At 38.4% G+C, this 27,568-nt stretch overlaps 1 protein-coding gene across 1 annotated transcript in view; it reads left to right on the top strand.

Annotated features, from left to right (window-relative positions):
- The window catches only part of trabd2b (TraB domain containing 2B), a 74,533-nt gene that overhangs the window by 29,426 nt on the left and 17,539 nt on the right, over positions 1 to 27,568 (top strand). Inside the window, exons 3-4 of the mRNA XM_042006932.1 lie at positions 13,481 to 13,627; positions 21,708 to 21,882. Coding sequence (XP_041862866.1) covers positions 13,481 to 13,627; positions 21,708 to 21,882 — 322 coding nt within the window. The remainder of the gene's footprint in view (positions 1 to 13,480; positions 13,628 to 21,707; positions 21,883 to 27,568) is intronic.

Here is a 27,568-nt window from a genome sequence, read left to right as displayed (position 1 = left end):
AGCCCAGATGTGCTACAACTTTTGTTTTAAAGCCACAAGGCTCCAGTTTTACAGACCTACTTTTCTTTTTCAAATACTGTGCCTCTTCTTAATTTTTTCTCTTCAGCCTAATCTCCATAGTCAGCAGAGTTTTTCCTCATCTGTAAAAGTTGTTGGTTCAGTGAAGTTTATTGAATTTAGTAATTGTGTGTGTATATTTGTGTAAGTGTGCAATAGTTCCGATGATCAGACCATCTACTGTGGATGTAGATTATGAAGTGCTCAGCTGTTTTTCCAATCAATCTGGCACATGAAAACTTACTGTTATGCAGTTCTTTGTCTGCTTTCCATTTCAAAAACTGAAGCAGAGGAGGACTTCCAGTAGCTTATTTCTGTATCCAAACCAGGGCAGCACCAGCCCATCTCACATCAATATTTGAATCCACAATGCAAAATGTAGTTGCAGCCAGTTTCTAATCAGGAGCTTCAGTATTTACTGACTACCACCAGCAGCTAACTAAGCCTCAGTGAGTGCATAAGGAAGTCTGTGGAATACACACTTGCTCTGCCTTTGAACAAAACCCAGCTGATTCCTGAATGCAGCATTACCACTGGTGATGCTGCATTCCAGATGACAGAATATAAAAGACAGCTCCGGAGTTTATGGAGGGCACATTCCTTTTGTTTTGGCAGAGACTAATATGCTAGCCACACTACATTTAAAGAGAGAAAATAAAATACAAAAGAAATCAAATTACAATGGACAGATGATGCATGAAAGGACTTAAGAAAAGATGCAGCCAATCTGTTTTCCAACACTTTGTCTGCTAAACACATCAGATCTCTCTCTATTGGTCCAACAACTTTTAGGTGGCGACAGACCTTAACTAAAATAGTTGTATACAATTGTATTTGCGTGTCTCTGTCCACCTTTAATGTTTCTTTATTTATATACCTGGATGCATCAACATTCAGTTTTGAAATGACTGAGCAGGATAAACTTTACTCAGAATGGTATTTTAACACCTTAAAAACACGATTTGAGCACTCACTCATACATGTGCTCCTCATTCAGATTCAGTATCTTTAGTGCCTGAATGGTCTGCATTGCGTCTCTCTGTTTTTCTGCAGGCTGAAACTTGCGTGAAATCGAACATTTCTTTTGCTGATTTGCCGTGAAATGGTGCGCTTGTGTGGGATTACTCTGTTAGCTTCAGAATTGCTCCTAACAGAGGCGTGACTGACAGAGAGGAAGCTTGGACCACTTACTGCAACTTAATGCTTGTCCAGTCTATTAGACAGTGAGAGCACTGTGCAATTTAGACAAACTCTAGGAAGGCACACATGGAAACACAAGCAAAGTATGCTCATTCATGCACGTACACAGGCATTGAGTTACAAATGCGTGCACCTTCAGAGTGTGCAAGTGTTTAAGATGTGGAGAACAGGAAAGAGGAAGGACATGAAAGCTAAATAAACAAAGATCAGTGATGGTGGAAGGAGAGCCGGCATCAAATGAAAGAAAAGACAGAAAGAGTTTGGAGGGATAGGGTGGGCGGGATGGAGATGAAGGGCTGAACTGTATAATCTAGAGATTTGTCATTGTGAGCACATAACCTGGGAGCGGAAAGGGAGGAAGGCTGATGATTGAGTGTTTTAGAATCGATGAAGCAACATGAGTTGATGTGGGAGGGATGCAGACAGGTCTGAGGATGGAGAGGCTTTGCAGGGATGAGGAAGGGTGATGGTGTGGAGGAAAAGACTGTACAGCTGTGTTGCAGATCTGCAGGACCAGGAGTAGGAGGAGGTGAAGGGAAATCTTGTTCCCTCCTCTCCTCTCTACTGGTTAATTGTAAGCACATGTCCTTTTGTCTACTTTTGTTTACAACTACTTTTGGGATTTTTTTTTTATAGATTATGCCTTCCTACATGCCTTGCATTCTTTTCTTTATGTATCTTTTTATCTCAGTATTTCATTCCTCTTTCTTACTTTTCTTTTCCCTCTGATTATATAACTACAAAAGCAAATACATGAAGGATGTGCAGACTCATATACAGTGTTGGGGGTAACGCGTTACAAAGGTAACTCGTTACTCTAATATACTACGTTTGGCAGTAACGAAGTAATACAACGCGTTACTAACTATATTTTGGTAATATTATTACAGTAAATGAGTCCGGTAATGCGTTACAATCCCAACTGTCAGTATAAACATCAGACAAATAAATAATAAAACAACCATCGCGCAACAGCCAAAAATAAATATGAAGTAGAAGAAGAAGAAGAAGAGGAAGAAGAAGAAGACGAGGGCGGCGGCTTTAAATTAACAGAAGAAGAAGAAGAAAAGGACGAGGAATGATGGCAACCGACTCGACATTTTCTAAGTGGGTTTACTCTCACTATTTTGAATACATCAGAGAAATCGAAAAGAACATTACAGTAAGATGCACTTTATGTGCTGGTGGAAGGCCAAGAGAACTGTCAACGGCTAAAAATAGCACAAGTAACCTCAAGAAACACTTGGAGCGAGTACACAGCAACCATAAGCTAGAGGCTAAACGGCCTCTTGCTAGCGAAGAGACAGAAGATGACGGCGCTAGAAAATCTAAACAGCTCAAGTTGGATTTCTCCAGACTAGCAGTGAAGATTTTGAACCCAGGAGATGTGAGAAGGCTAGTAGCTGAGCATGTCGTGGAGGATGCGCTGCCGCTTTCCACAATTGAGTCATCGGCGTTTCAGAAGCTTATCAGCAAAATCCCTGTTGGATCAAGTGACAAGGTAAAAAACTAATTTCTAAAAAATTCCTATTAGTAATGTATAATCATATTTCCGCAGATGGTTAATTTAAAATGAGACATTACAGGTGGTGTAGGTGATTCAATGATTAAAAAGCAATTTTGTTTGTTAAGTCAGTTGTGTTTGATGATTTTCTTGTTTGTTATTGTCACATTATCTCAGAATACACATTGTTTATTGTACTAATATATCTCCATGTTTTGGAGAACATTTTGGAACTATTTTGAAAACTATTTTGTTTGTGTAGTCACCTGAGTTTTGTGTCCTCACCTGAGTTTTGTGTCCTATTGTCTCAGGAAAACTTGTTAATAATAGAAGAGAAGAGAACCCTCAGAATTATACAATGTAAATTGCAATTCATATGCTTGTAGTAGATTACAAAAATACAAGTGAAAATATTTTTAAAAATCTATATAATCTATAAAAGATTATTAACTATTAAGATATTTCATTTCATGGAAATGTAATTTTTTTGTTAAATCTTTGTTGGCCGCACTTCATAATGCCAAGCAAATAAATGAGGTGTAGAACAAGAGTTTGTATCACATCATGTCGTTTAATTCTTCCATATCATTACATTATTGTAATTCAGCAGTTCATATTAACAACTACTTTCTGATGCAACCTCATTAGACTTTGTTGCCACACACATACTATAATAATGAGGAACTACATTTAAATGAGAACTATTCACCATGACAAAATATTGCGCACCTTCATTGCGTAATGCCTTGTCCTAAATGCTTATTTTGGTGAAAAGTAACTGAAAAGTAATATGTTACTTATTACTTTATACAGAGAGTAATATTGTAAAGAAATGTATTACTTAAAATTGAAAGTAACTGGTAATGTGAAATATATTACACTTGGGAAGTAACTTTCCCAACACTGCTCATATATATAAAAGTTTATATATACCCCTTCAATGTGGAAATAAGCTCTTCTTTAATGCAATGTTTCCAAGGTGTGGAAAATATAAGTCTTTTCAAAAGACCATTACATTTTACATTTTGCTGTACAAAATGAAAATAAAAAAACAGAAAATTAAAAAAAATAGTTTAAACCTTATATCTTATTGAATGTAGTGGACATATCAAACCAACATAAATGTTTAAATGTACGCTTATCTTGAATCTGATTAATTTGAATTTGATACTACAAGTAGCCTATTATAGAGACAAAACCAACAAACGATGTGTTCTTAACAACTGCATGTCTGTTCTTACGCTTAAACTGTCTTTTATAAAGGAAAAAGAGTGTGGTCTAAATGGGTGTACTTCATGCATTCTTCAGTATAACAGAATTTAACTAGAATACATAACTGGCGCCCAAGGCCGGACTGGGACAAAACGTCAGGCTGGGAGTCATACACTTGCAGGCTGCCCTAATTAATTTACTGCACACATATGCTCACATGCAAGGGCACACATACATGCATGTACACACAAACACACAGGCTAATTTATCACCAAAGCTCAATATTGTACATAGACCTACACTGGAGACAGACTACAGTAGTGAGGGGAACCGCCTGACCTTGTGGTGTGAACACAACCATCTCTCTCTAAACATGGAGAAGACGAAGGATATTGGTGTGGACTTCAGGAAAATGCGACATGCACCTCTGACCATCAATGGTGCTACAGTGGAGAGAGTGAGCAGCAACAAATTGCTGAGTGTGCACGTCACAGAGGACCTCTCCTGGACCATCAACACCACATCGCTGGTCAAGAAAGTCAACCAGCACCTCTACTTCTTTTTCAAACTGAGAAAAGCTAGAGCCACGCCCCCATCATGTGCACTTTCTACAGAGGCACCATCGAAAGTGTCCTTACCAGCGGCATCACCCTGTGGCACGGCGCCCTCTACACGTCCTGCAGGAAGACCCTCCAATGCATCATGAGAGCAGCTGAGAAGATTGCCGGTGCCTCTCTCTCCTCCCTGCAAAGCATCTACACCTCTTGCCTCACAGGTAAAGCCCTCTGCATGGCAAGAGACCCCACCCTCCCGTCACACAGCCTATTCTGCCATCAGGAAGGAGACTGTGAAGCCTGCAGGCCAGGACCAGTAGACTGAGGGACAGCTTCGTCCACCAGGCTGTCAGGATGCTGAGCTCTCACTCTGCTCACACACACACACACACACACACCCTGGACTCTGACACCTCCCATCAACACTTGAACTTTTTACACCCTCAGGTTGACACCCTCAGGAACAAGCACACAGCCACTTTAATCACTTTAACCCACAGATAAGCTAACTCAGTCTTCTTTTTTTGCACAATAACTGTAAACATTACAATGGCTGTAATTTGCCTTAGCCTTTACTTAGTGATAGTACTTGCTTTGTTTATTTTGTTTATTTGCTTGTATTTCATCACACCAAGGTTTGAGAGATCCGTAATTTCAATTCTCTGTTTGATTCACACACAACTATAAGCCACTAGTCCAGAGCTTTTCTCTGTACTACTCTCATCAAAGACTCAATACAACAGTCACAGCAGGACTCCATTATTTATATCATGGTATTATGTTAATCTCAAACGTGATTGTATCATTTTGTCAGCAAATAATTGAGATATCAGTTCACTATAAATATATGTTAACATCAATATTTGCTGCAATAGTAAAAAAACAAGAAGTGGTCAACAGCAGCTTCACCTGATGTGATTCAACTAACATTAAAAAAGAAAAAAAGTAAACTCAATTTAAACAGATAAGAGACTGTCCAACTTTAAGAGGGGTTCCCAAACTTTTACATGCAGCAGCCCACCCATGGAGGTATGTACAGCAAAAAGAAAAAAAAAACAAAAAAAAAAAAACATGAAAACATTAACAATACAATGAAGATTTGACAAGTAGTACCAGAGTCATTACTACAGCTACATGAAAAGGTCATGGAGAATCTCAACTAGTGCTCATCATGTTATGTTCAAATAAAAGTTTGCAGCTTGGAACACCCCAGCTGTCTCTCCTTGATCACTCATTTAATAATGATGATGAACTCACGTGATATCATTGGTGCTGATGATTTGAAAATATCTCAAATTTTCCAACACTTGCCTATCTCCTCCTCTACTATCTTCCCTCTTTCATCTTTTTGTTCAGAGTCCATTTTGCCACCACGTTTCTCTGCATATCAACTGTTCTGCCTTTGCGTGGATTGCTTGTGTTAATCATTTAAAAAAATATTACCATCATTTGGGCCAACTGGTGCCACGAAAACCAGTTGAGATCATTCTGATTCTCTGGCACAAAGTTGGCTCATGTGTTACTTTAATCTTCCAAAGGCAAAGAAAACAGCCAACATGGACCCATTTGTGCATTGTGCCTCCCCTCCTGAGTCTTGACCATCTCTATGTGCACTGTACAAGCAATGACTTAATCCATCCCATTATTTTTATAATTTTTATAATTTAATTTGTCAGCTGTTGTTCAGTTTCCAGAACCAAGACTAAATGAATGAGCACATTTCTGCTTTCATGGAAATGTAGTTTTAGTCATGAAATTAAAAAAGTGATTTCTGCATCTTGACCCTCTTCTTCTCATTTTTGTGCAATTTTACACTCAGCAGTTCAAGGCCTCTTTTTGAAATGAATGAAATTAAAAAATGCTTTGTCTCAAGGGAAAATTAGAGCAATTTAGTCAAAAATGTTATTTCAAAATGCTCCAAGGGTTTTTAATTGGTTTATAGGTCTCTTACTGTGGAGACTACTGTGGAGTCTGATTTTAATGCAGTCTGCCTGAGAACCCAAGAAATATGGCCATTCAGTAATGATACCAATCATACAGAGATTTCTTCAGACATTATTCAACTTTTAGTGGTGCTCTTTATGACAAAATCCTGCAATTGAATAGATTAAAAAAAGTCTTAAATGGTTTACAGATCTTTAAATTGTATTTTTACATTTTAAACAGCATAAGGGTTTTGAAAGAGAGTTACAAAACTACAATCCTATCATAGCTGTTTGCTGAAGTGGATACACTTTTTATGTACTCAAAAAAAAAATGTGTGTCTCAAGCCACTAAAGCCATTAGTCCAACCCCACCAGATTCAAGGAGATAACAGTCGCTGGGCTCCTTTTTAGATTGGAGAGGCATGTTTTAAACATACACGACTGCTCCTTTTTCAAACAGTGGAGAAGTCCCAACTCATCTGGTTTGCATAGCATCACACATCATAATAGGATGCCAGATAAATCTGATGGAATTTTCCTTGGAAAAAAATGTGAATATGAAATGTGTTGGGATTAGTGAGGGCTGTGATGCTAAGAGGGCTCTGAGTTTTGAGGGAGATAAAGTTTGTGTTGTCTGATCTAACGTACGTCTATGTAAGGCCATTAATCTTATTTTTCTTTGGAATGACAGAAGGAATCCAGTGGATTAGATGGATATTCAGTATGCTGTGTTTCTGCCCTACTATTAAAAGATGTTACAGCTTGAAACAATATAAATGTGATCATAAGATGTAAAACCCATTAGTTTAAAAAAAAAAAAAAATAAGGAAAAAAAAAACAGTCTCTCAAATTATGGAATGCAAATTTTTTTCTAATTGAATTTTTGTCATTGGGATGTTAGAGTCAAAAAACTCAGCTGGAGGAGAAATCAGATAATATTATAATTACAATGTACAAGGTTCCCATCCAGGAGTTTGGGGTTATTTTCACACCTTATCTCAATAGTTTTAGATTTACAGTAATTTTTTTTTTTTCCCGCTGTTTGACAAAGATTTAGAGAGAGAGAGCGAAAGTGTGTGTGTGTGTGAGAGAGAGAGAGAGAGAGAGAGAGATAGAGATAGAGAGATAGAGAGAGAAACAAGTTTTCTGATAACATGATTTGTTTTGTAATGTCATACGTGTTAGAAGGTTCCATCGTTTATTTCGGTTGGATGCTACAGTGATCTGCTTTGCACGAAGACTTTGCAAAAAATGTGAATAAATAAAAGAAGCAGAAAGATGGACATATGTGCTTTCACCAGCAGTACACCATTAACACTGTTGTGGATTGTTCACATATACTTGCACCCAAACTTGTTACGATTTAGCAGCTTGTGGCAACTGATGCTTTAAAAAAAGGATAAAAAAAGGTACAATTTCCATCTTTAGTTTTCCACCACACTTTCACACCCTGCATAACTAACTGGTGGGCATTCACTGTGAGGAATCAGGTGATTGCTTTGTCACTTCCGTTCAAGTGAGACTTTATTATTTTTTCTTTTTTTCTGCTGAAGATGGGATGAGTGATGCAGCGGTTGTGCTGCCAAATTAAACAGCAGGGTTTATTTGTGGACAAGTGTAGGGGAGACCCCCACCTCCTACTCACTAGAGCCTCTTATTAAGTGGTGAGATAGAGACTGTGAAGACTGAAGGGGTGTATATAGGAGTGGGTGCCTATAGACAAAGTTAAACACAAGGAGAGCAAGCAGGAACGTAGGAGCAGCTTAGATAGAGAACTTTAGACAGAGGGCAGAAGGATATGATTTTCTTTTTCTTTGTTTACCATACTAAGCTAAGAGAGGAATAGCTCCTATCATTACATCCCCACCCCCTGCCTCACAGAGGAAATAAGATAGGTGGAAAGGAAGAAGGAGGAAAAGCAGGGAAGGCTTTCTTGAGAAGCAGCAGGCCTCTGCCACTTGGATTGTCCCCTGGTAATCCCAGGATTTCCTGGGCTGAGACAGGAGGTAGACCAAGCACAGTGAGGGGCTTAGTAAAACAGAAAGAGAGAAAAGAAACAGGAAGTGAGAAGAGAAAGAGGGGCAGGGATAAAAGAGAAATAGTGCTCAAAACAGTGCTGTTGTGATTTCTGCATTATGCGGTTCATATGCATGTATCACTCTGAGAGAGTTGTGGTGTGCAATTGTTAACATGTGTGCTTATGGGTGGTTGTGTATTTGCTTTGTGTGTTCATGCATGTGGATTTTAACTAGGATAAAGGTTTGGAAGAAACTGATGCTCTGGCTTGCTACAGCTCATGCCAGATGGGGTGAGTTCAAAGTGCTGCTTACCTTCACATAAGCAAATTCAGAACGGTGCTGAAGGGCTGTAAAACTGTTTTGGCAATACGCCGGCATTTGATTTTGCATCTGAGATGTTTTATGCTCAAATGTTGCCTTTAAAGTCCTTGACAGGTTACACGTTTCCCACAGAATAGAAAAAAAATATGGCATCAGGTCGTCAGGGCCAACACAACAGTGAAGATATCACATGAGACTATCCAGGCCACTTTGAAGTGGTCTTGTGTGACACCATCTTACCACTTTAATGTATTCAATATGCATTTTAGAGCTTGTGAAGTATAATAGATCAGACAACAGCAGACATTTAAGAATAGCCTTGCCACTGAAGCACACACATTCAAGCATGAAGTCATAACATGACAGTGTATGCTATAAAGAAAATGGAAGTTTTGTTTTTTTAACTGAATTATTTTATGATCACTTCTGTAGTCATGAAGGGAAAAGCACAATCACACAGTGATATCCAAACCTTTTGAGGCTGCTCTGTGGTGGAACTGGGATGAGATATCGCAGTTCTCCTTTTCTTGGGTTGCCCAGGATGTTATTTCAACTTATTACCTCCTTTCCTTTAGACACCCTGGGGTGCTGTGACCCAGTCCTCTTTCATAGTCTGTAGAGCTAAAGCACATAGGGATACTGACTCGACACAGAGGAGCCCAGGAGTTTGTGTCCTGGGTCAGGGGTCTAACTCTTCTCTTTCTCAGGCTATGAAACACAAGTGGCTCTCAGGGATACAGGAGTAGTTGAGGGGACAGCACTACTCTAACACTGTTTGGACTGTTTTCTTTATAAGGAGCTGGTTAAATGACCAGGGATAAACATGAAGCACCAGTTAGAATTTAAAGGTACTATAAATGTGTTTTTTTTACTTTTAAATATGGGTAATAGTGTAGTGCTGCAGTTAATAACAAATCAGAAATTGGAATTACAATGGAGGTGGGGAAAAAGAAGAAACAAATAGCAACAAGAAGTCTATTTGCCAGGTACGGATATATAACCCATTACACAGTATTATTACTGCATTTGCAAACCTCTTTTCAAATTAATTGAACTTCAAAACTGCTGATGAGAATTTGTTGTCAATACCAAGACAAAAAAAAAAACAAAAAACAAAAAAAAACTTCTAAAATAGACTGAATATTGCACAATTTGAGGCTTTGGGTGGCGATCATAGGTGTATACAAAGATGGGCAGGTTGGATTATTCTATTCTATGAGCTTAGTCATGTAATGTAACACTACCCTTCAGATTTAGAACTGAACTTTACCAATAGACAAAGGTCAGTGATCACCAAGGCCCCCAATAAAATGTCCAATTAATTTACTGCACGAATTGTTTATGTTTCACAAAACAATATAAATAAAAGAAAATTAAAATGTGTATTTTTACAAATGTTTATTGAAGCTGCCTTACTCACACCCCATGACAACTCAAAAAGCACTCATTAATACTGCAAATACCACCTGTAAATGACAATGACAGAGAAAAAAATAAAAAAGGGGTAAAAGTAAAGAAATAAGCTACAAATGATAAATATGACTGAAAACTGGTGAAAAATAAAGGATATGGAGGGCTCATGTTAGGGTTTGCCTTGGGCCAGAGATGCCAACAGCTCATTGGAGGTGACATTTTCAAACCTAGGTGGCCTCAAACAAAATTAAAGTGTGGTGTCATAATTTGAATTTTTAAGTTGGAAGTTACCTCAGACACTAATATAGAACAGAAACATTTTTTTCCTTTTATGTCCCTTTAAAAGGTGCCTCAGGTAAAATGGATTAAATAGATGTTGAAATTATTAAAACAAGCAGGATATAATTTTTTGTACCTGCTGTTGTTGCTTGTGGTGTCTTATACAGCTCTCAAATAAATTCCTGGTGTTCAGTATTTGGCCTCCACAATCTGACACTTCTTTTTGTTGTATTGCAGCCACAGCCCTTCAGCACTAACCATCATTCACATTCTCCTATTTGTATTTCGGATAAATAATAGAGGACTGCTGCTGTTGACAAGTGTGAGCTCACTCGATTCCAGCCCCTTGTCATCGGCACCTACTCATTACATGCTTCAAACCTGTAAAAACTTCAAACAAACTAACACTTTTGGAGCTAGCAGCCAGGGTTTAATGCACTTTGAGGTCAATTGCTGCAGTGTACACACATTGTGAATACATGACTTCTCTGAAACTTTAAAGATCTCTCTGATTTCTTTATTTTACGTTTTTTGCACCCATGCCCAATCCCCTTCTTTCTGTTTTCTTTCCAACATTCACTAATGAATTTTTGGAGTGCTGCATTCAGATTGCAGGTTCCAAGACCATCCAGGCACTGTTCTCCTTCCAGCTTAGTTGTAATAAAGATTTTATTAAATTACAATTGGAGTTTCTCACGTAGCTATCAGACAAAAAGTGGAAATAAGAGAGAAGCAAGACCTGCAGTGGTGAAACATGCAGTGAAAATAGACAATGTGTTTGTTACACTGTAGAAGCCTGGCAACAAAAGAATTGGTCTGTGAGAGTGAGTAGATCATTTCAGCATGAGAACACCCACTCTGTCAGTCAACACATGTTCACGCACACAGACATTCACATGTATGCATAAAGTTGCATGCGAGTACAAACACCCTCATAGGGTATGTTTGCACTTTTCCTCTCATCCTCCTTTTTCTCCCTCTTTGCATCCCCTGCAGTGACTGACGTGCTCTCTCATTCAGGCCAGCACAAACTCAGGCGCCATGGTTACGGCTGAAGAGATGTTCTTTACCCAGGAGACGGACAATATTGAAATAACAACTCCTTAACAACACAACCGAGCATGTACTCGCTCTCATGTCTGCTGTGTCTGGGGCACTTTGCCATTTTAAGGGAAACTACTGAAACTGGCTGGGTGACAAAAATGTTGGCAGGTGTGTGTACCCTGGCAGCTCTTGTCCAAGGCTTGCTTCAGTGTTTCTCTTGGAAAAACCTTGAGACATGGCCGAGTGCCTGGTGGGTCAGGGACCTGGGGCAGGAGAAACTCCTTATAATAAATTCAGTTTATATTACAGCAAAATTCACAACATTTGTTGTAATCTCTTTGGGCCTGGCAGCACAACTCAGTATTACCAGAAAGTTAGAATGATCATGAATCCCACCTCAGATAGAAATGAACATCAGAATGATGTATGGTGCCTTTATTGGTCCAAATCCTGGATCTAGGAAGTATGGGGTGGTGATATTAGCTGAGTTAAGCAGAGTGAGACTCAATCGGTCACAGGTTGGATTGAGATCCGTTCTTGGGCTATTTGCCTCTGGCAGGGTGACAGCAGGGCGTTTAGCTTGGCTGGAAAAAAAACGTTGGATGAAATATGTCAAAAAAAAAAAAAAAAGCAAAAAAGATCAGACTCAGCTCTCTTGTGTGCAGAAAGAGGAAGGGATAGAGGTCTGGCCCTGACAGAGAGATGAGAAGATGGAGTCTCTTCTGAGGTTAAAGAGGAGAGAGAGCAGAGGAAGAGAAGTATGGAAAAGGAAAGGGTATAATGAAAGAGTTATATATGCTGCTGGTTCATTGGTTGTCTCTTTGGATTATGACAAAGGGAAACTAAATCAAAACGAAGCCCACAAGACTGGTTAGCAAACATTGTGAGCTCAGATGGAGGGAGAGTCACAAGGTTGAGCTTAGAGCTTGGATGTGATTATCCTAGCATAAAGGTTACCTGGAGTTTAAACATTCAATATGCACAATATGGGCATTATGATTGCGAAAACATGATTGCGTGAATTACGACCCAGACTTTTGACATCGTCCTCAGTCAGTTGTGCAGCTGTATCGGCCTTAAGCTGCTCAACAAATCACTAAAGTCTGAATGCTGACGTTCTCCAGGCAGTATTTCCCAAAGCTGGATTTCTTGGTAATTAGGATCATAGACACAGATCAGTCTGGTGTAGGTTGAAGATATGATGAGCTTAGTCCTATCTTCTAATCAAGTCAGATGAAACTGTCTTATAGGGTGGAATGTAAAGTTGTATGAATCTGCCCCAGCACATTACAGTAAAGAAAGAGAGAAAGAAAGAAAAAAAAACTACCTAACACACCTCTGGTTCATGTAAAAAAACTTAACAGTGACTGACAACTTGGTCTCCATTGCCAGGCCTGTCAGAGGTGGCGTGGGACTGTAGAGGGTGTAAGCGAGGAGGTTAACCCCTGGTGTCTTAGACAGCTGTGGAGTTTTTTGGCTGTCTGGCGGCTGCATGCTATAAATTCTCTCTAAAGAGGGTTTACTTTTGATTTTAATGGGTGCTGTAAATTTACGGCACCCTGGTCCTGGTGAAAGAGAAAGAAGGATTATTTTTAAAAGGTTTCCCTTTTTCCTCCCCTTTTTATTCCTGAGTTCTCTCCTTCCTTTAGGAGAATGCCTTTTGTGGTCTGCTTTACTTTGCTTTACTCTCTGCATGGAAAGTGCATAAAAATATCCAGAAAAAAAAGAAAAAAAATTCTGCAAAAGAATTTGTATTTGTCTGAGACAGAGCATAATGGCTTTATTGTATATTAAGGCTACATTATATTTTTAAAGAGAAACCCTGCCTGTACCTGCACAGCTTTCTCTTTTTTTGTGCTGTTTTTCTGTTAATGCTGTTTGTGAGTTTTGCGCTAAGATTTGTGAATGCAAAAACTAAAAGCACCCTTCCGAACTTTGTCTCCTTTTTTGCAGGTGCTGTTTGCTTTGAATCAGACGCTGTTGCAGCATGAGGGTGTTCGAGCTGGCAGCCTGCAAGGCTCTTACACCACAGAAGATCTAATTACTCACTACAACTGTGGGGATCTCAGCTCCATCATCTTCAACCATGACACCTCACAGGTTAGTTGCCTTTGTCTCTGGCTAGTAAGATAAAGAATGGTTCATCCAAAAATATAAACATAATAACTCCCTTGTCACTTTTCTTTGAACCAGAACTGAGTTAACGTCATCATTCTCATGTCATCTTTCTGTACAACAACTGAAGCCAATTAAAACTGCTGGCTTATTAGAGATTCATTGAGAAAAACATACAAAACATAAAATGAACCACCTGCCCAGCCGAGTACAAATGGTCTGATGCCATTATTTTACTTTGCCAAAACACACAGCATTAGATGTTATCTCCCATATTTTCCCACTTACAAAGCTGTACGCGGTCCAACAACGATGTGCTTCATTTATGCTCCCATCAAAATATTTCTCCAAAGTTTTGAATTTGCAGCCAAAAGATGTCGAATACAAAATTACTTTCATGCTATGATCACACTACAGGGTATCATCCCATTAATGGCTCACCCGAACACACATGGGGTGTCATTAGCAAAGAGTTATCATCACACACCATCTGTCACTTGTTGATTTTTTGCAGATGGTTGGTAACAAAAATTTCAAAACAATACACACAGAATTATTTTATTTCTCATCTACTGGCAACGTTTCAACCAAATTTGACAACAAGTACCAATACCAACTTCTTTTTCCCCCCAGTTCTGCATTTTGAACTTGATTGCTGGCAAAAGCCTTCAATTTCCCTTTATCTTTGCTGCATCCTCCTCTGTTTTCATTGTTTAAATGTCAACGTTTTCAAACCCACTTTTCTGCAGGAAAAAAAACTTAATCTGAGATAATATTTAAAAAAAAAAAAAAGAAACACTGAAATGTCTTGGATTTATATGGCAAACAAACAGGTACAGAAGGTGGAAAAATAAAATATTTTTCATATTGTGCAAGAAAAGCTTTAGTTCCTCAAAGGAAGAAAATGGTATATTCACAAAAGCTGAGAGGAAAAAGCTGCAGGTTGAATGAAGAAATGCTGAATCACAGAAAGATGATTTATCAGTGCATATGTGGCTGTTACCAAATAAACATTTGTGCAGTATTATTTAAAATTCCAGCCTGTTTCCATTTTCACTTTCAGACATACAGTAAAACATCCTTACCCACATCAGCTTTTTTCTGCGATTAAGTGGACCATAAAAATGTTCCCTGGCAACCTCTTCCCAATGACATAATGTATCACACAAGTCGGAAGCTAAAATGAGTTGCATTCAAATTGTAGTCTGCAATGTCTCTGTGCCATGTTCCAGCAGGAATTCATGACTGAAGCTGGCTTAGTGATGATTGTGACCACACAATGATCATTTTACAGTGCTGCTTCACTGGCTTTTTTCACTTTGACAGTATTGTATATGTGAATATTTGTAATTCTATATAAAACATGATTTCACAGACAAATAAACTGTCTAGCGTAGTTGTAGGTTCCAATACAGTAACATATTTGGACAAAATGCCAGATACTTACAGCTTACGCACAGAAACATCTGTACCAGTGACCAAAACCCAAATCTGTCAAGGCCCAGGATTTAAGTTGGCATAGCTCTCTCACCCACCTCCCTGCCATTACATAATCATCACTTCAGAAATTTAGGCTTGCACATCAATTTCACAAATCTGCACATTGCCATATTAATCCTTCTCAACTCCAAGTCACTCGATATTATTACATTTTAATAGCTCTGGATACAACTGATATAACTTAAAACACCATCTCACAGGCTCCTGATGTTAGGTCTTCTCCTTTATAATGGCTTCTTCATCAGTTTTCTGCTCCAGCTGTCAAAAGGCTATTCAGCATGCATATATAGTAAATACCACATGCAGTAGTGAATTCTATCTTTTGATTGCAGGTTTACCTAGAAGCCTTCCTCATAAGTCAATCATGGTACAGTGAAACCCTCGCTTGCTGGTCCTTAAGTCACATTAAACCCAACACACCATGTAACCTCCACTCAGTGCTTGACTGCAGATTCCACACCGTTTGCTCTGGAGACACACAAAGTATTTGAAAGTATGCACACCATGCCTCTGTCCATATGCCAAAATGAAAGACATGTTTTTTTTTCTCCTTGTTTTTACATCTTTCCTGCTCATTGTATGGGTTTGTGCACGTTTTGCTTCCTGGGGACCATTAGGAGTTTATAAGCCATTTCATCCCCCCTCAAAGACAAGAAGAGGGTTTTCAGGGCTAACGACAGAGATGAGGTGTGAACGATCCAAGGCTTACTGAGAGTCAAGATCAAGGAGGCTAAGGACAATTACAGGAGAAAACAGTGGAAACTCCAACAAAACAACATGAGAAAAGTTTGGAGTGGTGTGAAGACCAGCACTGGTTTCAGGCCAGATGGATGGCCTCAGGAGCTGAGGGGGATGAGGACAGGGCCAACAAGTTGAATATGTTTTTAATAAATTCGACTCTGCAGCGACTGCTCAGCCCCCTTCTAACTCATCAGGAGCAAGCCTGAAACCCCCTGCCACACCGCCGTGTCTCCCTCCCTCTCCTTACTACACTTCTGCCTCCAGTGATAGACCTGACAATCCTCCTTCGCCTGTCAACTTCACATGTAATCAGGTTGAGAAACAACTGAAAAGATTACACTCAGGCAAGGCAGCAGTACCGGATGGGGTGAGTCCCTGTGTCCTTAAAGCCTGTGCCTCCCAGCTCTGTGGAATCTTTCACTACATCTTCATGATCAGTCTGAGTCTACAGAGGATCCTAGTGCGGGTGGAAGACATCATGCCTCGTTCCTGTATCAAAGACTCCATGTCCCAGTGGCCCCCAGGATTACAGACCTGTGGCACTGACTTTGCATGTCATGAAGACCCTTGAGAGACTCTTACTGGATCAGTTCCAACCCATGGTTAGATCACATATGGACCCCCTTCAGTTCACATACTAGTGGAGTTGAAGACGCCATCATCTACCTGCTCAATCATGTCTACACCCACCTGGACCAGCCGGCGAACAATGTGAGGGTTATGTTTTTTACTTTTCCAGTGCATTCAATACCATCAGACTGACCCTCCTGGGTGAGAAGCTGACAGCGATGCAGGTGGATGATTCTCTCGTGTCCTGGATTGTGAACTACCTGACTGGAAGAACACAGTATGTGTGACTGCAGCACTGTGTGTTGGACATGGTGGTTAGCAACACTGGAGCACCACAAGGGACAGTCCTCTCCCCCTTTCTTTTCACCCTCTACACATCTGACTTCAGCTACTGCACAGAAACCTGCCACCTTTAGAAGTTTTCTGATGACTCTGCTGTAGTTGGATGTATCAGCGGAGGAGATGAGGTAGAATATCCAGCTGCTGTGGACTCCTTTGTCACATGGTGTGAGCAGAATTATCTGCAGCTTAATGTGACAAAGACTAAGTGGTGAAGGATTATAAATAGCTTGAAGTGCATATTGACAATAAACTGGACTGGGTTAAGAACACTACTGCTCTTTAATGAGAAGGGCCAGAGCCATCCCTATGTTTTGAGGCGGCTAAGGTCGTTTAACATCTGCCAAACACTTGGGATGTTTTATGAGTCTGTGGTGGCCAGTGCTATCCCCTATGCTGTTGCATGCTGGAGCAGCAGGCTGAGGGTTGCAGACACAAACAAACTGAACAAACTGATCCGCCAAGGTGGAGATGGAGCTGGACTCGCTGACAGTGGTGTTGGAGAAGAGAATGTTGTTCATAATAAACACAATACTGAACAAACCTATCACCCGCTTCACAACCTACTGATCAGTCACAGGAGTACGTTTAGTGAGAGACTGATATCACCTAAATACTCTACTGAACGACACAGGAAATCATTCTCACCTATGGCCATCAAACTGTAAAACTGCTCCATATAGCAACAACATCCACTGTTATACATTTGCACTTTGCACTATCAACATTTTATTGTCTATCATGTTGATAATACTGCATACATTACTCACTGCCAGGATTTATCCTGTATCTGTTTATATAGATATTGTAACAAATTTGTAATTTTTCTTATTGTGATTGTTATCTTTATCTGATTCTGATCTACAACAGGAATTTGTGTCTTCAGGGGCCATCGTTCTGCAGGTTTTAGATGCCGTCTCTGTTCAACATGCCTGATGCAAATGAGCTAGGAGTCTCCAACAGCTTGTTAATGATCCATTGATATGAATCAGGTGTGTTGAAGCAGGGAACCATCTAAACTCTGCACGACAGTCGACCTCAAAAGCTGGAATTAGCCTTTGAGGTAAAATACATGCTAATTCATGCTACAGCTGTTCTCCTGGAGCAAAGGACTTGTTTGCTCCAGTTCTTGTCATAGCAACTTGTATTACAATTCCCCGGCACTTGTGGCAGGTTTGTGTGTATTTATGTGTGTGTGTAGGTGTGTGTGCATGTGTGTGTGTATGTGAGTATGTGAGAGAGAGAGAGAGAAAGAGAGAGAATAAACCTATAGAGCTGTAAAAGAGTAGGTGGGACTTAAATGGGCCTCTAACACTCTTGATGCTCTCAGTCATCATCATAATAGAAAGAAGCTGATGATAGACTAACTGTATTCCATGCAAGCAGTCTCCAAACTGTCAAGAAAAACAAAGTGAGGAAAACAAAACACAGAAGGAAGTCATGACATAAAGAAACAAATCTTTTCAATCTGAATTTAAGTTGCCTGAATAAATGTTGCCATTTAATGAGAATAATAATTTGCATTTTACTGATGGGGAGGGCAGCACCGCTAGTACTTGCAAACTTCTTATGAAAGCCCCAGTGTTAAATTTCCGACCCATGGTAGAACAAAACATAAGCATAATTCACCCAAATTTTACAGTATCTCAGAGTGACTATACTTACTCTAGAAATAAAAATAGATAGTGGGATGCAGTGCTTTAATACTACCCTGATCTCTGTATTTGAAATAAAAACAGTATGAACTTCTTATCACTTTCTCCTTCTTTTATTTAAGCATAAAGCCAATTTTAATGATGTAAAAAGTTTATTTTAATACTGAGTTATAGTTGAAGTTGTCCACAAATGCCGTCTGTACAGTTTTGTCAAGTTCAAAGTTTGACATTGTCGTTATTTTTACTACTAGATTTATCAGAGTTTCTGCATTACCACAAGTTTTTATTTAAAAAAAGAAAGAAAAAGAAAAAGCAAATATCCTAGACAGGAAACAAAAAAGAAAGGACTTCAAAGAGTAAAATCAGAGAGAAACAAATGAACAAAAGTAAAATGAGCTCTGAGCAGTACCAGCAGCGGGGAGAGGAGGAATATTTCACCATCACTTAATGTTTCCTGTACAGGTCGGGATAGAGAGCAGCTAATGCTCTTTCCCATGATAACTTATCTACACTTACCATTGCACTCCTACCTTGACTTTGCAATGACCGAAAGTTTTCTTTTTTCTTGTCATAACATACTTATTCCATCATCATTCATCAAAACAATCATAACGTCATTCTCTGCCTCTCTGTGTTTCTTCTCAGCTTATTCCATTCAGTAAGTCTGCTCCATTTTATCCATGAATCATTGGGTTTTGTCAAGTCAGAATAAACCTTTGTTACTCAGCCTGAAACAACACAGTCATTAATTCACATAAATTTATTTTATTTTATTTTATTTTATTTTATTTTATTTTATTTGAATATCCTATTACTACATGTTTTAAAGGCCCATTTTCTTTGAATAATATAGTGCAGCAGAAACTGTTTGCATCCTGCATTTTTTTTTTTGTGTGTGTGTGTGTGTAGAAAGAGCATGACAAAAGGAAAATATATATATGCCCAGTACTGTTAACTGTTAATTCAAACCATTCTACCTTGATGTGAAACAGACTGGGGAGGAGCAGTCACAGAAGAGGGAGGAAATGTGTCAGATACAGATTTTGGGTGGATGCTGAATAGCACCTTGTTCACATGTGGTAGAATAAATTCTCCCATGAATTCTAACACCAAACAGACACACACACACACATACATTTAAACACCCTTTGCAGATGTTCAGTTGCTGCATCAACTTGTAACTCACTTGTAGACAGCAGATCATGATACAAGTCATGATAAACTCATCTGCGAATGTTAAACACCAGCACCTAGATATGTTTGTATCCATCTCGTCATCATTTTCAGCTTGGGGAGGAAGACTGACGGTAGGGTGGCCTCAGGTGAGGTCTTGGCCCTCTTCACACTTTGCATTAACGCACTTCTTTAAAAAATAAATTTGGTGTGTGAATTTATACCCTGATACATACATACTCACACCCAAGTGCGAGGCAACAATTCACAACAAAGTCATCTCAGGGCACTTTGCAAACAAAATCAATTCAAACCAATTTATTGTTATCCAATCACTATTCATACAGGCCAATACATACATTTATATATATATATATATATATATATATATATATATATATATATGTATGTATGTATGTATGTATGTATGTATGTATGTATAGCAGGGTGAGTACCTGCAGTGGATACTAGCTTCTTGTCTTGCATTGATCATGAGCTGGGAGTAAAAATAATGCACCGATTGAATGCTCATTTGAGACGCTTTCAGAGCCGCATTCCTTGAGGTATGAACTGACATACTTTGAGATGTCTACAATGATTAGAAATTACTCAGAAATAAATCAGGAGCATTCTGCTGATCATACAATGTCTGGTCTGATATGTTGTGTAGTAGTATTCGGTTATGGGATTAGTTTTCCAAGCAAAAGGCACAATCTTTCACCAGAGACCATTAATGATACATGTGAATAATGTTGTCAAATACTTTTTTTTTTTTGCATATTGTATACGCTAAACTATTTTCACAAAGTCAACACAATATTTGAATAATTCATTTATCAATTTAATTTAATTTAATTTAATTTAATTTAATTTAATTTAATTTAATTTAATTTAATTTAATTTAATTTAATTTTATTGGGAAATATTCTAGACCAGTGGTTCTCAAACTGGGGGTTGGGATCCCCATGGGGTTGCCTGATAATTTTGAAAAATATATGACCTAAATTTATATATATATATTAAAAAAAAGAAAAAAAAAAAGGATTTTTTTCTAGCTGTCTAAATTAAACCATTAATGAAGAGATAAATCTTTAAAAATTGGCACCTTCACTTTCTTTTTACCACATTAACACTTAAACAACGAAGTTAGTACAAATGCTGTATTAAATCTGAATTTGATATTCTCTCTGTGTGAGAAGCTGATTTTTGTGTAGGTGCCTTGTCACAGCGGTGAAACACTACAAACCAATTTATCCACCTTATTTATGAAGATTCTGAAAAATTCCTAGCTTTCCAGCTTTAAGGACACTGCAGGATGATTCATTTGATACTTCACACAATTAATCACTAAGTCCTCGCGGGGGGGGGGGGGGGGGGGGTGTCTTAAATTATTATCATGGGGGTTGTGGTTCAAAAATGTTTTATAACCACTGCTCTAGTCCACTCTTAAAACATTGTGCCTGATGAAATAGAATAAAAAAGAACTGAGAACAAGTGTGTGCTGGCCAGTTGAATGTCTCAAACCCTCATGCCGAGCCCCACCACTCCTCGGATGACTCTCACTCATCTTTGCAGATTAACAACCTGTTGAATATTTTGATGGAGGTAAAAGAGGACCTGCCTGGCTAAAAAAAGAGACAGTAATTATGCACACTCTCATTCATGAAAACACTGTGCAGATCCACACCCAAGTAAACAAATGTTCAAGCAATGCAATAAATGATAAAGATAAATGATAATAAAGATATACTAGTCTTACTAAATATATATTATTTATTATATAATGTGTATGTGTAAGACAGATTAAAAAATCCGTCTTACACACATATGGCTACATGGACTTGCTTTATTGTTGCTTTCCCATTTAAAAGCCAGCCTCTGACTACCAAAAGTCACTCTCACACATTTGGGCACCAACACCCCTATTTAACCCTTTACTTTTATTTAATTTCAGTTTCATTTTATGCCCTCTATTCTTTTTATGTTTGATGCCTAATTTGAATGAATCATCAGTGTTTATATCTGCCATGGATATTAAACATGAATGCTTTTACATTCTCAATATTTACTGTCTCTCTTTCTTTCAGCTGCCTCACTTCATCAACAGCTCTCTGCCAGCACATGACCGGTTGACGGCCCAGCAGATCGACAGCTACTTCCGCCAGGAGCTCATATACAAACGCAATGAGAGAATGGCACGGCGTGTGTCTGCACTGCTACAAAGAAATCCCAACCAGACCTACTTTTTTGCTTTCGGTGCAGGTAAGGCAGTCCCTGATATTAAATCTGGAATCTGTATGATGAGGTAAGGTTTATTGCTATGGAACATTAAGACAGGCCATGTTAACACAACTCACCTTTGACCAGCTGGTTTGAGAAGCCTTTATACCCCGCAAATCCATCATGGCAGCAACTCCAATCTGATTTTCTCACATTCAATGAAGCCTTTCCAACTATACAATTATTTGAGCCGAGAGTGTGTGTTTGCATGTAAATGTGAAGGGGAAAAGAGATCAGGTTTACTTTGGTCTGGAACAGTGATTCTGTCAGCGTTAATGCATGTTTATGGTGAGCAAGTCTGCTCTTATTTGTGTTTGAAAGTAAAACTGGAGAAAAAGCAGGGCTATATACTATGCGAACGTTCCCAGATCTTTGGTATGCAAAACATCTGTGTGTATCTGTGTGTACAGTCAAAAATACACAAAAACATACATGCACAGAAGTCTCAATTACAGCCAGCTCCAACATCAGAAATGAAGAAACCATGATCTTGTTTTTTTCAATTAGTATTCCTGACTAATGCTGCTTGTGTTTCCTGAATGGTGTAGTGCGTCCGGAGGGAAGTATGTGTCTGCACATGTGTGTATCAATATACATAGGCACATATATGAGTGTTTGCTCTGAGCAGGTGGTGGGTGGGTGTCTGTGTGTCTGTTTATTGTACAAATGTGCATCTGTGTTGGTGCATGTGAAAAGGGGTGGTGCTACATCTGGGTTGTATGTATGTGGATGCAACTGTGTGTATGCAAATGCATGTTAATCAGAGTGTATGATTGATGTTGATTGTTGCCTGATTCCTTCCTTTGGGCATTGTTGTTCCCTGTACTAATTGTACTGATTAGACAGGACCTCTGGTGCAATATTCAGCTGCTACATAATGTCTGTGTGTGTGTCTGTACCCTCTGAAGTGAAGATTGTGATGGTTTAATCTCTAAAAGTATGTGTGGAGGTTAAAACAAATCTAAAAATAGTCACAATACATATTATATGCCATTAGGTAATTCAGCAAACATGGAGAAATTTCTGTTTGTATGGGTGCAGACAAAAACAAAACAATATTAAAAGATCTTTGGATCTTTTAACTTTTTCTGGGCACAGACTTTGTGACATCAGTAAGACAATGCTAACCAGTACTTTAACAGCAGGATTCTGTACTAAAAGAATATGGGTGCTAAACTGGCCATGCATTATAAGTACTTTACAAAATATGAGCGTACCACTACAAAAAAAAAAAAAAGCAGCAGAAATCGTATATCAAGGAAGATTTGGGTGAAAAAAAATCCTGTTGAAGTAGTCAAAAGTGTTAAGATTAAAGCTTTTGTAGCACATGCTCATATTCAAACTTTTGTAAATGTGTTACCAGGTGTAAATTTGACATGAATGTATGATTAAAAAAATAAAATGGAAATAAAAATGTAATGTACAATACTATTTTAAAGTGACTGATGGAATACCAAGCTCAAATAATTAGCTAAATATTTTATTCTGTCTGTGTTCAATTTTCACACCAACATTTTATACCAAGAAATGTAGCAGTCCAAACATGTCTGGGGCCTTTGAGCCTTCTTTTGGGTTGGTAGTTAAAATGAGCAATTACAGATCTGCACATTTGGCAAGATGATTAAAACTTATTCTGATGCAGCTTCATGTTTTCCAGGCTGGTTTCTGTTAAACATTTTGTCCTTCAGCAAAGCAGCTTTGTATTACTGTAGTTTTCCAGTTTGTCCTACATAGCTTGAACAGATGAGAGTCGAACATGTGTGTCAGGTCACCTACAGGCTGCAGCCTTGTGTGTGACAAGACTGACAGCTAGTGTGAAGTGACAGGAACCATTACAGTTTGCCTGCTGGGTGACCCCTCCCGACACACACACACACACACACACACACACACACACACACACACACACATACAGAAAGAATTGCACTTAAATATATATACAGTACCAGAAAATATAGAAGTCCATACTTTAGAACATGAATCGACACATTCACTCACAAACATTCAATAAACACAGAAATCCTAGTAAAATGCTTTGGGATGGAAAACCAGAGATCAGTCACAATCTGCATGTAATTAGTGTTTGTTTTTACTACAGCAGCAGCTAATTATGAGCTGGGTACTGTGGCTGCTTTCTTCAAATACTAAAATAGAAATACTGATTAATTACAGTATGCTTATGAAAATCTAAAACTATCACTGTGGCTGGAGTTAATTTAAGAATATTACAAATACAATTAAAGGAAAAAAAGAACAAAAGAACAAAGATATTTTGAAGAGGTCAACAAAGCAAAGTGGAAGTTCAGTAGTCACATATTTATAGTTGTAACTAATTGCAGACTTTAATGTCATACAGGTTACTTATTTTTCACTTAACCCATTAAACCAAACATCAGCTATTTGTGCACTTGGGTCTATCCATACAGACTGACTGAGATAAAAGGCTTAATAAACAGATCACTTCCTTTTTCTCATGTCTAACTTCTCTGTTCATGATGCTGACGCATGGCTTTATAGTCTTGTAACTGTCCCTGCTGGTCCCAGCTTCCCACTGGCCGTAACCAGCCATTAAATTTTATCATCCAATGATGCCAGGGTGCATTATGTGATGACTTGGAATTCCAGAAATCTGTCTATGTTCACATTTCTCTTTGAGATGGAACTTTTTTTTCTGGTAGTGGACATGCTTGCTTTTTGAGAGCTCCGTTTCTGATCTCGTAAGGCTGAGCATGAAGGGAAATAAAGAAGAGAGGAGGTGTGAGGGTTAAAATTATCCAGACATATATTAAAAAAAACAGCCCAGGGAGATGAATTACTGCCATTTTCAAGCCAAATGTGGGCGTATAATAATGTGATCACGTAAAATCCAATCTTTATGGTCAGATCTCAAATCACATTAACGTGACGTGTGTAACTGCAGCAGTGAACTACTGACCTTAGGCTTATGGATTATAAAATGGAATCATAATATGGGAATTTTGCATCTGTGTCTGACAATAATCATGGAGGTTTATTACTGAACACCTTTATTGCTCTCTACTATTGGCTTTTTTGTGTTTACTATTGAATTCCTGCTATGCAACAGTATTAATTGCCCCTCTAACAGCATTTGCTTTGGACAAAGTACAGAAGGAAAGAGCCAAGGCAGCATTCAGGTCAAGGCCCTCTAGAGTTACCAATGCCGTAGTCCAACGAAGGAGTTTTCTTTTTTTTCAAGGGGTAATTAAAGTATATGACATGTGTATAAAGTGGTTTAGGCAGGAAATCCATCTCTGCTCCGCTCGGCACCTTACTTGCACATCTCCCCCTTTACAGAGGTAAAGGGACCCACACAAGCATTATTGGTTATTCCCAGGTGGTAAAAAACTCACTCTTGGCCAATCATTTTATGATACTGAGATTTTAGGGATAATAAGGATATAGGGACCCAACAAGGCATCAAGGAAATTATTTTCATTTAGAGCCTGAAAATATTATACATACTGTAACTCAGATTCTTTTTTTCTAAAAAGTCTTTATGCATATTTTATATTTGGGTATAAAAAAAAAGAAATGTTCAGAAATTACTTATGACTGCATACAGACCTGGAACCAGAAGACTTCTAAGGGCACATAATTTTAGTATTAGTTGAAAAAAAACCTCAATTTCTGCCGTCCACCATAGATTCAATTGCCAGGTTTTCCATCAAGGTTTTCCAGGAAAAGTTTCTATTGTTCTAGCATCTTATCTGGAAAATTATGCTTTTCACATTGATGAACCAACTGTACTATTTGTCACAGTAGTGACAGTAATAGATGGGAAGACACACAAATTTTGGTACCTTAGTGATAATTTAAGAATCTGGTTTGAATGAGAGGTTATTTTTAACTGCTGACATAACCACAAGCTAACAGAATGATTAACTGTTTATGAAAGTTAGCATTTAAGATTTCAAGTTTGGGGAAAAATAAAAATTACTGGGCATTTTGCCATCAAACATGATTAATCACTATTAGCTAAAACTAAGAAAAAAAGAGTCCCTTTGTTTCTAAATATGTTGAAAAATTGTGGATGTGCTAAATTATTAGCAACAACAGCTCTAGCATACTTCCGTTTGAAAATATACATCCCATCCAGATCCACAGAATGATACAGTATAAAGTTAACTTAGAAACTCCCTAGAAACATATAAACTTTAGGATTAAACTTTAGGATAATTTAGGTGGAAATCAGTTGTGCTGCCTTCAGTGAACCAGAAAACAAAAGATCTTAAAGAAAATGCAAAACCTTAGTTTGATGTTTTGTTACATCAAAGATAATTAAAGAAAAACCTTTTGTGATGACTTGAAAACAGTTCATGTCTTGGTGTAGAAGCTCTTTTTTTTTTCTAATAAAAAGGCCATCCATAAGTGTTTGGCATGCTATTTAAACAATGTAAAATGACACATCAAAAGCTTAAAATGTCTATAAATTATGCAAGAAAAATGGTGTGCTATTTGTAGATTATAGCATTTTTTTCCTAGTCAGCTCTGACAGGCATTGTACTGAGTGCAAAACACAACTATTAACAAAACATAAAACAGCAAAACCAAAGACAATAAAAACAAAACAACAACAACAAAAAAAGAATGCATTTTAGACAGCCCAAAAGGACTAAGCCAAACCTCAAAACAGTTTTATTATTATTATTTTGTTTTCTGTGGTATTTTATTTTTTTTGTAATTATATTCACTTTTAAATCCAACGTAACACTTTTAACGAGCCGATCTTAATCAAACTTTTCATATCAGCTTTTCCCTCCCTGTCCTCCTTTTGTTTTCCTCTTCTGCCTAAAAGTCTCTCATCCTGTTCTTATACACAACTGTGGTCACTGTTGTTCACAATACTATCAGTATGTTAAAGGTGGCAGTCATAGAAACCCACACTATGATGTAGCTATTTTCATATGGGCAAATGAATGTGTCACAGTTTCCTCTTGGACCAAACGACTCAGCCAAGCCAGATGACAGGAGCACAGGAAAATACAGCGATTTGCACACCAGACACCTAATGCTGTTGTTATTGTGAATACATACAAAGCTTAAATAGCATTTTCTCATCCCACAAGAAAATGTGTTCTCTGTAACTCCTTCATTTAGCCAGTCACAAACAAAAACAAAAAAAAAAACACTCACACAAGCACATGTGAGTTTCTGTGCTGAGGAGTGGAGGAGCTCTGTGAGGAGACTCTGTTGTTGGAGCTCTGTGGTGTACTTCAGCAGGTTTTCATTTGCCAGTTCCCTGGCTGCTGCTGCCCATTCTTATTGAAAACATCCCATGGAATTTCCTGACGCTGCTATGGCCTAGACACCACTTCACACACATTTACAAGATTGTCTGTGTGTGTTTGCAACAAAAAGTCATCTGATCCCCAGATATTTATCACCAAAAGAGTAGTCACTGTCAGAAGTACATGTGTAGTTTTGTTTGTATTGACGTCTGAGCCACTTTGAGTCTGTTTGAAAGTTCATTTTTCTGCTTATGTTGTGATGTACAAGCCTATAATAGCTCATTGTGCAGAAAAAGTGGACCCATGTGTTTTGCAGTCACTTGTGGTGTTATGGCGTTAAAGTGATGACTGAGGGAAAGAGCTTGCCTGGAGTGTATGTCACTTTGTCTTTGATACTCTTCTCCTCTTTGTTCATATTT

Source organism: Melanotaenia boesemani, chromosome 14 (assembly GCF_017639745.1).
Source record: "Melanotaenia boesemani isolate fMelBoe1 chromosome 14, fMelBoe1.pri, whole genome shotgun sequence".
NCBI classification, from domain to species: domain Eukaryota; kingdom Metazoa; phylum Chordata; class Actinopteri; order Atheriniformes; family Melanotaeniidae; genus Melanotaenia; species Melanotaenia boesemani.
The sequence above is the reverse complement of the archived record's forward strand: the minus strand, read 5'-3'. Positions and strand labels throughout refer to the sequence as shown.